A 15,038-nucleotide genomic window follows, 5' to 3' on the forward strand; every position below is an offset into this window, starting at 1 on the left:
TACTAATTTTGTGTGTTATAGGAGGACTGTGTCCTTTGACTACCATGCAGAGGGACCAGTTTCTTAATTAGGTGCTACAGCAAGAGCGTGCCATCGTTTAACCAGCTCCTTAGGCTTGCTGGTCATTTCATTCCAGTGTTCCAGCTCTCTGCCCCTAGCATACATATAGGGCCAACCACTACACGTCCTAGTTGGTGGCTTTCTGAATAGAAAAAGAAAGGGTGGTTAGTAACCAGCACCTGTCTAATGCTCTGATTAGATCTTTACCTAAGATCAGAATATTAGCATTTATTTTACTAACTTTTAAAAAAAAAGTATTTTCAGTCGAGGAGTGTGCTGTTAGGATACCTACAGATGTTCAGGGCCCCACTCTAACACCTGGCGCTTTACATAAAGTGGCATGAGTTAGAGGCCCCCCACTTCCCCAACGCAACAGGCAGACATCCTCCCCACTCCCCTTCCATAGTTTCATAGTTTCTAGGGTCGGAAGGGACCTGAGCAGATCATCTAGTCCGACCCCCTGCCATGGCAGGAAAGAGCACTGGGGTCAAATGACCCCAGTAAGTTGGTCATCCAACCTCCTCTTAAAAACCCCCAGGGTGGGAGCCTGCACCACCTCACTTGGAAGCTGGTTCCAGACTCTAGCCGCCCTGACCGTGAAGTAGCACCTCCTGATGTCCAACTTAAACCTTCCCTCCACCAGCTTGTGACCATTGTTCCTGGTCACTCCTTGCGGCGCTCAGGGGAACAGGGACTCCCCCAGCGCCTGCTGATCCCCCCTAACCAGTTTATAACAGGCCACAAGATCCCCCCTCAGCCTTCTCTTTTGAAGGCTGAACAGGTTCAGGTCCCGCAACCTTTCCTCATAGGACCTACCCTGCTGTCCCTTGATCATACGAGTGGCCCTCCTCTGGACCCTCTCGATGCTGTCCACATCCCTCTTAAAGTGCGGCGCCCAGAACTGGACGCAGTACTCCAGCTGCGGCCTGACCAGTGCCGCATAGAGGGGGAGGATCACCTCCTTGGACCTGCTCGAGATGCATCTGTGGATGCACGACAAGGTGCAGTTGGCCTTCCTAGCCGCCTCCCCACATTGCCGACTCATGTTCATCTTGGAGTCAATAATGACTCCCAGATCCTTTTCCACCTCCGTGCTGACAAGAGGGGAGTTCCCCAGCCTGTATGTGTGGTGCCGATTGTTCCTCCCCAGGTGCATCACCTTACACTTGTCCGTGTTAAACCCCATCCTATTCTCCTCCGCCCATCCTTGTAACCTATCTAGGTCTAACTGTAGCCTGTTGCTCCCCTCAATTGTGCCCACATCCCCCCACATCTTAGTGTCATCAGCAAACTTGAACAGGGTGCTTTGCACCCCCTCGTCCAAATCACTGATGAAGATATTGAACAGTGCAGGCCCAAGGACCGAGCCCTGTGGGACCCCACTTCCCACGTCCTTCCAGGTCGAAGGACCCATCCACTACCACCCTCTGGGTGCGACTCTCTAACCAGTTGGCGACCCATTGGACTGTATGGCATCTCTGGTCATTTAGAGCAGCTGGCAGCTCTATGCTGCTGCTATCAAGAGGCCCAGGTCAGGGTGGAGGAAGGGAGCCCCTGCCATGCGGGCCCACCCTGGCTCCCCCCAGTACCCCATATGGCGAGAGTCTGTGAGGCAAGGGGTCTCCCTTCCACCTTGCCCCTACACCCCTCAGCTCTGGTCATTCAGAGCAGCAGGCAGCTCTGGGCTAACAGCCATGGAGGCACAAGCAGCAGCCCAGTCCTCCCCCACACAAAAAGTTAACCCTGGAGGGAACATGTTCCCTATGGCACTCTGCTTTAGAGTGCCTTAATCTAATACCTTATTTTTGTAGGGACCTACCAAAATCACAGTGGAAGTGCACTGCCCAGCAGCTCCTTTAATCTTGCAGTTTTCCCCATGTGCCCCCACACACTGATTCATGGAGGGGCCCTGCCACTCACTCCTTACCAGCAGGGAAGCTTAAACTGCAGTTTTAAATATGGCGCTGTTTTTACCTCCCAGACTCAGCGGCAAGCAGCAGGGGAACTCAGTGATGGGAGGCAAAAACCATACTGTGGTTCTCGCCTCCCTGCCAGTCAAGAGCAAGCAATGGGGAAAGTCATGGGGGAAACTGCAAGATTAAGGGAGCCACTGTGCACACTTCTGCCATGATTTCAGTAGGTACTTACTCATTTGACCAGGGTTAATTTTTCACACAATCAGCCATTTTAAAAAAGCTGTGCAGCCATGCATATATGTTGTCACATGTGTAGAGAGTTTCAAGGGTCCTATTGTGAAAAAAATGTAACTTGTGTAAGAACCCTGTATCTTGAGCTATAGTACTCTTCCAGTATGCTCCAATCTTGTATACATATATTTTAATTCCAGTCCTCACACCTCAAGAGTTACTTCAAAATGTATCCTGCTTTGGTCAGTCGCAAACTGGCTGAGACTTGGAGGTGAAAGGCTCTTTATAGGAAAGAAGACTACTCAGTTACTGCAGTACCAAATCAGAGGTTGGAAGTTATGGATTCTGTTTCCAGCTCTGGACCATTGACTCAGTCTGAAACTGAGAAAATCATTTAACTTTTCCATGCCTCAATTCTTCATCTGTAAAATGGGGTTAGTAATTTGCACCCATCATAACTGGATTTATTTTTAGGTATGTAAAGCATTTTGAGATACTTGCATGAAAATTGCTATGGATTTGTGTGTTGATTCTAATACAGATGATATCACTAATTCCAGAGCCAGATCACTATGTAACTTTTGGCAAGATTTTACACTTGAATCCTGTGAAAATTGAATCTTGGCACTTGAATCTGAATTGTGAAAGTTATTTCTGTTTCAGTACTAAGGCCATGTTTAGATTTGAGAAAAAGGATAATACCCAGATAATATATGGATGCTTCCTAGGTCACAACATTTCTGTTGCTGACCTGTAGTTTAATTTCAAAGAGATGTATATACCCACAGTCTGTCTTCTGTCTAGATTATTCTAAATATTACTATAAATCAAGACAGAAGTCAGACTGTGGGTATATACATCTCTTTGAAAGAGTTAATTTCAAAGAGATGTATATTTCGCATTGTCATCAGAATATAACAAGCAAGGAACCAGTGGTTCTTAACCTTGTTAGACTCAAGGCACCTGTGAGAAAATGCCAGCTCTTAACTTTCACTCACTTCTTGACTACAGAAGAATAGAGCAAATCTTCTGTTGCCCAGGACTCAGAAAGACCATAATAGGTCATAATGTTTTTGACACTATGGATTCCTATTTGAAATCTCTGGGTTTTTCTTGTCAATGTGTAAGTGTAGGTGCTAATATTGAGTGGCTCCATGCTGCACCCTAAAATGAATCTTGTGGCACCCCAGGGTGCCATAGCATCCTGGTTGAGAATCACTATTTAAACATACCTGGTCTCTGAAAGATGTGCAAGTAACACACTAAGGCAGACTAGTGCAAATCTCTAAAATTACTGTTTCCCACTGCAGGTTCATTCATAAGTATGAATACTCTTTTGCTAAAGAAAAAATATATGTAATATTTTAAAACAATGTTATTAGCTTTTCTGAACCCTTTTCTAGTGGCTTAGCCATCTAAGCAGCAGCTTCTGAAATACCCAACTTTCCTATTAATAAGTACCATCGTGCTTCTTTCAGTTTAGAATTATCCAGAGTAGACTTATGCCAGTGTACAAGAGCCTAACAAGCTTTAGGACATCTCAGGTACAGTAAATTGTATTGCTTACTGTCATCCTCAGCTTTCTGAAGCACAGACAGGCTCAGGCTTGCTGTATCCAGCTCTTTCTGGTCTGTCTTGAAGCTGAAGGATTCATTATATACTGGATTGGGGGATCCTAGAACAGCTGCTGTCTTTTTACACTTGATGAATTTATTGTGGTTCATCAGTGCCACTTTGACATGCACACCTGCAGTGAAACAAGATTAAAAAAAGAAAGCAACAACATGTCAAGAGCACTGAGAAGAAAAGTACAAAGATAACTGAAAGCAATTCCATGCTTTCAGATGCTGTGTATCATAAAAAGGTTAATGAAGGCTTATAAAATACAGGATGGTAAGAAAATACAATGATGCTATCTAGTGAAAACACTTTAGGTTCCCATCAAGGAAAGTGGCATTACATTCAAGACAGAGATTTATGATGTCACTGACTTCTTGCCCTTCATCTCGGCACATTGGAAAGGAAGTTTGTAGAAGATACTGGCACCTGGCAAATAAAAAGTTGTGTAGTGTCTGTTTAAATTTTTTGTCTTTCAGAGACTTCGCAAAAAGGAAAAAAAGAGAGGGGGAGGATAGAAACATAATGTCTTCCGTTGCTTCCTGATCTATACCATCCCCACTCTTCATTGTTGTTCAGCTTATGTCTGAATCTGCTAAAGTCTGAAGTGGTCTGGATATTTTCCGTTTCCCCCCAGTTTCAATATTCACTAGAAAATACATAAGAACTTTCCTCTTGCTGACTATACAGCTGTCTTTTCCCTAAAAGCAATACAAGCTCCCCTGCTGCTGCTCTACTTGCTACTCCCTGTTCCTCAGTTCATTAATGCAGAAGTTTAGCAGTACTATAATTTGACTGTTAAGTTGCAGTTGACTGTTAAGTTGACTAGAAATGTCAGGAGTGATCCCACAACTGGCAATGGGAGAATAAAAAGATCTTTATCTTTTCTAGTATCCTATCTTTGACCAATATCAAACGTTTAAGAGGAACATGCAAGAACTCCTCGGTAGACAGAGATGGAATAAAACTCTGGTTTTATACAGATCTAATACTAGTCTCTAACAATCAGACATGTGCTCCAGGGCTTAAACCAAAGATCAGGTGGCCCTTCTAAAAAGTTATACTTGGTTATAACAATAGTAGATTGCATGATTTCCATATAAATAGTTAATCCTTTTTTGGATCCTATTAATTTAGTTTTGATGTGATATAATCCTCTACCACAATAAAAAGAAAAATTCCTGGGTGCAATAGTAACTTATTCTTGTAACTAGAGAATCAGTTTTGGAAGTAACACTTGGTAGTTAAAGCAGAAACACTAGGTTTGGTGCATTTGCTTTTCATGTGTTGCAACTAAATTCATCTCACTTCTCAGATTATATGGTTTTTAATCTCATTCAATTCAATGAAAGTTATTGGTCCAAACAGGAGTTTGGAGGTTAACATTCTACTTCTACATCCCATTCACAGACATTACACATCTTAGTATTCAGCAGTTTACATTCAAGAGAGACTGAGTTTAGCAGGCTCTGTCAAGTCATCACACTTATTTTTAAAAACACTAAATTCACTCTCTAGCTTTATTCAATCAGTAAATACCCCTTTATTGATCTGTATCTTACAACAGACTACCATAGAGCTTGCTTCAAATATCACCCATACAAGGAAACATAGTGTAGTAAACACAAGAGACTTCTCACATAGGTTTTCTTTAGCATCTGCAAGAGAGTCAGCAATCACCAAGTCAGCTGTACTAAAAAAGCATTACCAAAGGAAATAAGGGGTGATTGATTTAATTTATTAAGTATTAAGCATTTAGCCTGGGGAACTGTTTGTTGACCATTCTTCCTTCCTTCCTCCTGGAGAGTGTCATGCCTTCCATCTGTGTACTGATGGTTACTATAATAACCTGCAAGACTGTGGCATCAGATTAACACAGCAGCTTTGTGGCATGTGTATTGAAAGAAACAAAGTGAATTTAGCTCTTGCTGTTGAAAAATTTCAAAGTTTCACTTAGAAGAAAGATCAAGTATAAAAAGCATTCTCCTCTGAGTCATAAAGGTAATGACAATGAAGAATTGTCCATGTTTAAGCTTTTCCATTCTTAGGATGTTTCACCTACATCATTTGTAATTCATTTCCCAAAAGCCAGTCATATAAATGTTAGGGCTGTGCAAAACTTCGGTAGCTGTTTCGTTTTGGAGGTGTTTTGGCCCATTTCATCATCTGGAGCACCGAATCTGAATTGGAACAGAAGGCTCCGAAATAGCTCTGAAATTAAACGGAACTATCCTAAACGTTCCAGAGGCAGGATTGATTCGGGAAACAGAAACTCGGAAGAGTGGGGGAAGGACTGCTCTGGTATTGGCAGCTGTAGCTGGCCAGTGTCCGCAATCTGTCTCTGAAGTCTGTTCCAATCCTGGTTCTCTGAGGGAGGGATGGAGAAAGAACATATAAGGCTGTTTGTGAACTGCTCTCTGCCTTTTGTGAGATCTGTCTGTTGCAGCACAAGCAGCATCTGAAGGGTCTAGGCTGGTAGCAGTAGGTAGTCTCTTGCTACCAAGTTGTAGCCAGGCATTAGCCAATCCTTTCCCACTTACACTTGCCTGCCATTCCTGTTAATCCCTTTCAAATATTTCTTTCCCCCAAAATCCTGTTGTTTATTCTTGTTATTTTTTTTCACCCCAAACAAAAAGAAAGCTGTGCTTTGTATGGCAGTGTCTCATCACTGTGCAGGAAAGCACTACACATATACACATGCAGACACATTTTCCAGCACACCAAATATGAAGCATGCTGAAAAGGCAGGTGCCCAGTCTTCTGGTGGGGGGGAGGGCAGAGGGGCCAGAGTGAGAGCTACAAGTTCCACCCTCCCCCCCAGACAGATGCACCCTCTTCCCTAGCAGGCATGAGGCTCCTGCTGCTAGTGGGAGCAAGGATATGGGAGCAGTGTCTGCATCTGCCCCATCTCCACTAACACCAGAAATAATAATAACAACCAGCACCACCAGCATGATAAGCACCAGCATGACAGTGTCCCCCACCCCAATTTCAGTTCCCAGCTTGAGCTTTCCAGTGCCAGAGGAAGAGCTGGATCTGGAAGCAGTGGAGCTGAGTACCATAGCCAGAGAAGTTCTGGGGGAGGGGGAATCTGAGTTTAAGCTCCACACCCTTCAGAGTTCCCCTAGAGCCAGGTCTCTTTCTGCAGAAGGCACTACGGAGAAGGTTGTGGGGGCAGGTGGCTGAACATCCCCTGCCATTGTGCCTCTGCCTGCTGAGGAGGGGGATTAAGGTAGGATCCTTATGCGCACCCCAGAAGCTAGGGGGTAGTGTAGTGTAGGATCATTTTCAGGTGGCAGATGACTCCACATGCTATCTGCCTGTAGTGCCGATGCAACACCAGCTGGGGCAAGGAGGTGAAACACTTCAGCACCACAGGTAAGCTGATGCATCTCAGGAGGCACCACCCCCTAGCCCATGCTTCTCAGCCTGGCACCAGTGGGAGCGTGCCCAAGAGGAAGTCCCCTCCTTGCTCCAAAGCCCTTGTCCCCCATAAGTAGAGGACAGCCACCCTGGACCAGTGGGGGAAAGGCCGAGCGAAAGGGGGGGTGCATTCCAAAACCAAGTGAGGTCACCCAGAGAATTGGGGAGATGCTTGCTCTGGATGGCCAGCCCTTCTCCTTTATTGAGTGGCCAGGGTTCAAGCAGCTCATGGTGCTCATGGCCCCATCCTACCAAGTCCCACACACACCACCTTCAGCAGGATGGTGGTGCGCTCCCTGTATGAGGCATGCAGGGAGTACTTGAGGGAGGAGCTGTGCAAGGCAGGGCCACAGGTAGCCTTACATTTCACCTCAGACATCTGTAGTAGTCGGGGTGGAGATCATGCCTACCTCTCTTCCATAGGGCACTGGTGTGATCAGTCAGGCCATCGGTGGGCTCTCCTTCAAGCCGAGGTGATGGATGAGTCCCACACGGCAACGGAGATCATGGAGGCCATGAACCGCATGGTGCAGGGGTGGTTCATTGGGCAGGGTGAGCTCACCTGTGGGTTTGTGGTCACTGACAACAAGTCCAATATGGTCAAGGCAGTGTGTGATGCCAACTTTTTGGCATCCTCTGTGTGGCACACAAGTTCCACCTCATAATCAGGGATGTCTTGCAGGGGAACAGGGATCCCAGTGATGGCACCATCACAACCAGCCAGCTCATTTTGAAATGCAGGAAGGTGGCGGGCGGAAGATGCTGCAGGAGAAACAGTCATCGCTGACCAGCACACAGCACAAAATTATGCAGGATGTGGAGACTTAGCGGATCTCCACATACCTGATGCTCAAAAGGCTGGTTGAGTAACAGAAGGCCATGCGTGAATCTGGCTACAGTTGCTCAGGAACACCTGTCCTGTCCACCAACCAGTGTTCTGAGCGAGAGGTTGTTCAGCGCTGCTGGGGATGTTGTGACACCCCTCCGCAGCTTCTTGGATCCTGGTTTGGTAGAGCAGCTGGTGTTCCTCAAGGTGAATCTCCTGCTGCTGGGGTTCCCCGAGCTCCACATGCAGACAGGGTGAATGCCACCCTCCTCACTGTCTGCACCTATTTCCTTTATTTATTTATTTATTTTTTAAACCATTTAATGCTCCGCTTTCAGAGCTGGAGGCAGCACTCACTGTATCATCAGCCAGCAGAGGAAGATCATCTTCTTGCTGAGCTCCCATGCCAGGATGAACTTGGAAGTATGGACTGGGGCCATGGGGAATGAGGAGGCCCCAGGTCCTGAAAATGACCTAAAACTGCACCCTGCCAGGGTTGTGAGGCCTGGTGGGACTGCTGGTGGCGCAGCAGCCCCCAAGAAATGCCAGGACCACAAACCTTCCTGATGAAAAGTGCGTAGGAGGAAACCTTATAACTTCCAGCCACCACACACACACACACACGGTCCTAGCTAGGGAAAACCCAGACCTGTAAGATCTTTGAGAGGCCTGAGGCTTGCTGGTTGCAGTGGAGTTGTGAGGTTCCAGGTGAGCTTAGCTGCCTGGAATGACATCTGCGAGACATGGGCTACAGGCTAGGGTAGATATGGAGCTGCAGAATGGATGTCACCCTACACATCAGGGACCTAAATGGGCTATCTCCTGCCTAGGTAACATCTTAATCAGTTTTCCATCAAGGCATGGCAGACGAAAGAGGGCCGGGCAGTTGGACCAGAAACAGGTAGTTGGGCCGAGATCCAACCAGCACCAGGAAGGCCCCCTGTTACAGGCTACCATCCCTGCTGCATTCATCCTGCCCTGCCTTAACACACACAAGGCAGACAACGGTCTTTGGATCACTCTGATATCTTTTATTAGACCAGCTGAATATTTGGAGAAATACATCTTAGCAAGCTGTCAGGTTTAAAACCCTTCATCAGGCTGAGGAATCATCTGCAATTGGTGTGTGTGCTGTTCCTGGAAGGAAGGAATAATAAAGAAGCCAGAGGCTGACATGCAATGCAGGGAAAAAAGCCAGTCAGTGAAAATGTAAATTGAAGTTTCGGGGTGAGGGATGGGGGGAAGGTGCATGTAGCAGGTAAAAATGGAGGGGTACCTGGGGAGTCAGATGTCTGGCAGGATATAGTGTGTCATAAATCCAATGTCTATATTGAGTCTATGAGTGTCTGTATCTAGGAGGTTGATGAAGTGAAGTTCATAGGCTCATGTGAAAAGTGGTTTGTAATTTCCCTTTGAGGATCAGGCCTGAGAGACTGGAGACAGAGTGGCTTTGTTGTGAGAAATTTGCCCCGACAGGTAGGTATTCTTGTCTGTAATAGATTTCCGGTGTGCATTCATTCTGGTGCACAGTTGTTGCTTGGTGTCTCCTACATATTTTCCATCAGGGCATTGGGTGCACTGGATGAGATATATAACTTTTCTGGAGGTGCAGCCATAAGATCCAGGGGTGGTGATGATTCTGTTGTGGGGTATAATAATTGTGGGGGTACTGGAGATATGTCGGCAGGTTTTGTATTTCTTGTCATGGCATGGTCTGAATATATTCGGTGTGTTTTGGGCTGTAGGAAGTTTGCTTCTAGTGATGAGGTTAGCAAGGTTCTGTGGTTGTTTGAATTTACAAACCACTCTTTAAAGACAAACCTATGAACTTCACTTCATCAGCCTCCTGGATACAAAAACTCAAGGACTCAATATAGACATTGGATTTATTGACACACTATAACCTGCCAGACATATAACTCCCCAGGTACCTCTCCACTGTTACCTGCTACATCCCCCTTCCCACCCCACCCCCTGCCCTCTATGCTTGTCCCTCACCCCCTCACACCTCAATTTATATTTTCACTGACTGGCTTTCTTGCATGCATACCAGCCTCTGGCTTCTTCACTATTCAGTCCATCCAGGAAGACCACATGCACCAACTGCAGATGCCTCCTCAGCCTGACAAAGGGTTTTAAAACCCAAAAGCTTGCTAAGATATATTGTTCCAACTATTCCAACTATTCGGTTAGTCTAATAAAAGATATCAGAGATACCCTCGACTGATCTGTGCTGGGGCCAGGACCCAAAGTGGGGTCAAAGGGCCAGGGGCCCACCGCGACGAATGCCCAGAGGAAGAGGCTCAGGTTTAAAGCTGGCCTGAAGGCGGGGCCAGGGCCTAACGTAGCCAAAGGTCCCAGACAGGGGACCACAGCTGGAGGGGGTGAAGGCATGGGCTGCAGTGTAGGGGAGATATGCAGCTACGGAATGCATGTCACCCCTAGACATCTAAATGGGCACCCTCCCACCTGGAAAGCAACTGAATCAGTTTTCCATCAAGGCATGGCAGGCAAAAGAGAGGTGGGCGGTTGGCCCAGAAATAGGTGGGTGGGCAGAGATCTGACTGGAAGGCCCCCTGTTACAGGCTACCATGCCTGCTGTTTTCATCCTGCTCTGCCGTAACACACACACACGACGTGTTTTGCTTTGAACAGTTTGAGGTGCAGTTTCACAAAAACCTATGCACCTATCTCCTTGAAACTTGGCAGGCTTCATGCCCTCAGACGGGGCTACTATCCCTGCAATTTTCATCTGAACGAGGCAAGAAGTGACAAAGTTCTAGACATTTTAGTGATTCCCCATTATAGCCTATGGCCAGGGGCACCGTGTAGGAATGCACGGGTGTCCCCCCTGCGAGTGCCAGCCGGGGAGCAGAGCACTGCTTTCATGGTGAGTGAGATTGGCCACCCCCCCAGTCAGCAGGATCAGGCACCGGGGGACCCCTCCCCCCCGACTCAAGCACCAGACACCCATGACTATGGCCAAATCACTGAAACAGCATCCAAACTCCAAAACAGAGTTGGCCGAATCAAAACGGAACAGTGATCCAAAATACCAAAACAAATCACTGTCCCTCTGAAATGGCTGAATCCAAAACCAAATTGAAACATAACCATTTCACACAACCCTAATAAATGTTTTCGTTATCTCTGCTCTCTAAGGCCCATTTATAGTAGCTGTTCTTAAAGCCATGCCTTTACAACTAGGGCATGGCTTTTGACCTCATGTCTTTGCTTATTGGAAAATTATTTTGTTTGTTTGTTTTTAATATCAGTTCTGCCTTGAGGAAGGCAAACCCACCTCTAGAAACAAATTGCAATATGTATCTTGTTTTTACATGCTGCATTTTACATATTGAATTCAGAAAACATCATTTTAGCATTTTATAATAATGCCTGAAGTCTGGATGTTTAGAGATACCTGATACAGCAGCATTTCATCTCTGTCAGTAAGAGCCTTGTTACACCTTACACTGCGAGCTGCACAAATGCAGCTCGCAATGTTGCAATTACAATACTTCACAAGTTTCTAGAAGTGCACTGAAGTCACACAGTTGGGTTCAGATATTATTTTGAACCCATGGTTCAGAGCCTATGGATCTCTGAAATGTAGCCTTTTCTGATTTGGTGGCCAACAACCATGTTCACAGTTAATTGTGGGCACAAAGCTTCAGGCACAATAAATAAAAGTTATCAACATCTAGTTAGCACAGTAACACAAAACTTTCTTTCTGTTAATTCTGAAATTAAATCATGCTGGTGTTTAGTTATTCAAATGGGGTCAATGCAAGCCTGGCGGTGGATGAACAGGGTAGGAATAAATTAAAACAGGAATTCTGGAGTGGTAAACTGAGAGTAAGGCAATACTCACTTGTAGTGAAGCTCTCATCTTGTAGCTTCAATCCCCTTGCTCTTAGCACCACCACAGTGAGACGTCCCAGGTAGTCATTATAGCTGAGGGAGAATTGGATATCTCCACACTCTGAAGGGGGCTTTGTAAGCAGAAGATTACTGGTAAAATTCAACTGAAAGGATCTCTCTTCAGTCATATACAGATGGACACTTCCTGCCACTTACAGTCATATACAGATGGGCAGTGTTTTCTGCCACTTTAAGAATGGAAAATGAACTCTAATGTCTTTGTATTTCATTATTAATTGTATTTGCAATGAATAGTATTTTGGTGTTAGTTATATTAGACAAAAGTGTTTTTGCAGTGTACTATTCAAGAGATTCCAGTATGCTCCCTCACACTAAATTCTTCGCTTTATTTACATGAGTAAATACACTGATGTCAGCAAAAAAAGTTTTGTACCCTCTTTTTAACTGCTACTCTCATGTGACCCCCATCCCTCTATTGCACATTATCAAAGTGTTGCTTCATACTCCCACACTTCCCACAACCTTTCTCCCCTGGGCACCAGCATGAGTAATGCTATAGCCTTTGGGCAATATAAAGAATTCTAGACTTGTCACCAGCTTAATATCTATTTTTGTAGGTTTAATTGAATGGGGTCAAACTTGTTGATGTGTTATGAAAGTGCTAACAAATGAGACAGTTCCTTAAAGGCTCATCTACAACATTCCTGTACATTTGAATTACTATTTTTGAGGGTACAGCATTCTTTTTGTTTTGCTGTGACCTGCTTTTCTCTCCTCTTTTTAATTCCTGGCCATGTACAGACACTCAGTTTCTACAAACATTTCCATTCTCCCATTAGAAAACAAAAGTGTGCAGCCATTCAAGCTTTTTCTCCCTGAGCAAAAATGGCTGCTCTGAGAGAAAAATAACCCAGGAACAACCAGAGTTAAATTGCTCCCAGGAGCTTCTCCTGCGAGACATAATGTCTGCAAGCTTTTCACCAGTTTAACTCCTCCTAGGAACAAGGAGGAGTGGAGTTAGGAGAAAGTGCCCCTGCCTTCCTGAGACCAGGGTCATCCCCATCTGGAGAAGGAACAAGAGGCAGCTGTTTCCCAATCCCATAGACATGAAAAGAAAGGAGGAGCAGCCCCAGCTGCTCTCTCCCTGGTTCACACCAGAGCTCCCAGTGTGAGAAGCAGGAAGGGGTTTTGGCATGCCTCTGCTCCAGGCACTAGGAGCCAAGCGTAGGGAGCGTTGCTCCCCACCTGCTTCCCCCTGCACCCTCCCTTTCCCCACAGCTCAGCTGAGCAGCAGGGGCAGCAAGCTAGGCTTACAAGACTAGCTTTGGGCCCCGCTGGTTTCCTTTTCCTTTCCCTCACTGCTCAGCTGAACAGCGTGGCCGGGAATTGAAAAGTTGGCACAGCCAGTAGCTGAGCTTGTAAGTCTGATTCTCAGCCACGCTGGCTTCCACTTGCAGTTTAAAAGCCAGAGAAGCTGGGAAATGTGCTTGGGGGAAGGCATCTCAAGTCTGGCTCCCAGCCCTGCCAACTTTTCCTTGCCTCCCAGGGCAGAATAGGATGAAGCAAGGTGTTGTGTGGCAGTGTCAAAGCTTGGTGAAAAGCTCTTGCCTTGCCCCACACTACTCTGGTTCAGACCAAAGTAGTATATGGTGAAGCAGCTGTCGTTCCCCTGTGGCAAGGGTCCCGGAGATTTGCTTCAGTGGCTGAGTGCTCCCCACCCACCCTGCACTTTTCCAGGTCAGCCCAGAGAAGTGCAAGGAGCAGGGCTATTCTCTTGCAGGGGAGAACTTGGAAGGCCCCCCATCAGGGCAGACAGGATTGGGGGTCATTCTCCTGGGGCTGGGGCTCTTCTAGGGCAGTCTGTGGCAGCTGCTGTTTAGCAGCTACCAGCTGCCACTTGACAGTCTGTCCCTTTCCCAGGTAGGGGAGAGTACGGGCTGTCAAGTAATGGGCTCTCCTAGGGTGGGGTGGTCCAAAGAGCATCCCTCTAGTGTCCTTTTACTGGAGAGCTTGCCTGTGCTGTGAAGCTCTCCAGACTAGGGCTGGAGGAATATGTGCATAGCTCCTGGGCTATTTTTCTACCAGAATAATTATTTCTACTGGAAGAAAGTTATCTGTACACAGCTTATAACAGATAACAACAGAAAGTGTTCTAACACTTAGCTACTGCATTTTGTTTAAGCTGTGGAATAGGTAGATATCTATGCATCCCCAGTGTTAAGTCCATGTTGGAGAAACATCAGAAGTTCTGTAGAGCTGAATGTTATTATGTCAGGGTTTAACAAAACAATATATTATTTGATTTCATGTTCTTCTGTCCCATTCATGTCCACATGCAGTTACTGTATGTTCCCTAGCCATCCTAGTAGGCCCATCAAGATGGAAAATTTAAAAACACAAGCCAGAGTAATATTTACCTCATTTATTTAACCCTTTGCTTAGTTGCCTACCTCCAGGTTTTCTGCCTCCAGATCTCTCCAAATGACCAGTTTGCTGTCACTAGTTAGTGTTTCATTTCTCAAAGGCAAAATAACTTGGCCCAGGAGGTGGTGCCTTTTCTGTTTATCAGTGTGAAAGACCAAGAACTTCAGGGTTCTTTGGTGTAATGTTTTACTGGAAGCCTGTGCAAGAATAGGAAAAGTATTTCAATATAATCCAAATGGGTGCTACTGAATTATTTATACCACTATGTAGAATATAATCATCATGTATATTTAAGACAGATTTTTTTTGGAATGTGTTGGAGAATTGGAATTTGAAAAAATGTTTTAAGCCCAGTGTTTTAAGTGTGTGAAGTCACAATTGTGCCAAGAGCTCCTAGGATCCAAACAAAAATAGTATTAATATAATTGTAAAATCTCTAGAATATACTTCAAAGAGTTTTTAAATTAATATAAATTTTCTGATGTGAAAGTATGATATTGTGTAATGTTCCACTTCTAGAAGCAACTGGTATCCCCTGGGAAGGCATGCATTTCCTAGTAGTTCAAAACTGATGCTTTTATCATTGTAGTGTTGCTAGATATCATACCTTCAACCTATCACTTTACTAACTATGGATATTACCCACCTGAAATCTTAAT

At 45.5% G+C, this 15,038-nt stretch overlaps 1 protein-coding gene across 1 annotated transcript in view; it reads right to left on the reverse strand.

The window, feature by feature from the left end:
- The window catches only part of LOC109287304 (synaptotagmin-15-like), a 23,993-nt gene continuing 8,955 nt past the window's right edge, over positions 1-15,038 (reverse strand). Inside the window, 5 exon segments of the mRNA XM_019502260.1 lie at positions 1-173; positions 176-202; positions 3,775-3,954; positions 11,945-12,065; positions 14,406-14,576. Of these exon segments, the coding sequence (XP_019357805.1) occupies positions 64-173; positions 176-202; positions 3,775-3,954; positions 11,945-12,065; positions 14,406-14,576 (609 nt within the window). The 3' untranslated portion in view covers positions 1-63.

This window comes from Gavialis gangeticus, unplaced genomic scaffold (assembly GCF_001723915.1).
Source record: "Gavialis gangeticus isolate Ggan-Ray unplaced genomic scaffold, GavGan_comp1, whole genome shotgun sequence".
NCBI lineage: Eukaryota > Metazoa > Chordata > Crocodylia > Gavialidae > Gavialis > Gavialis gangeticus.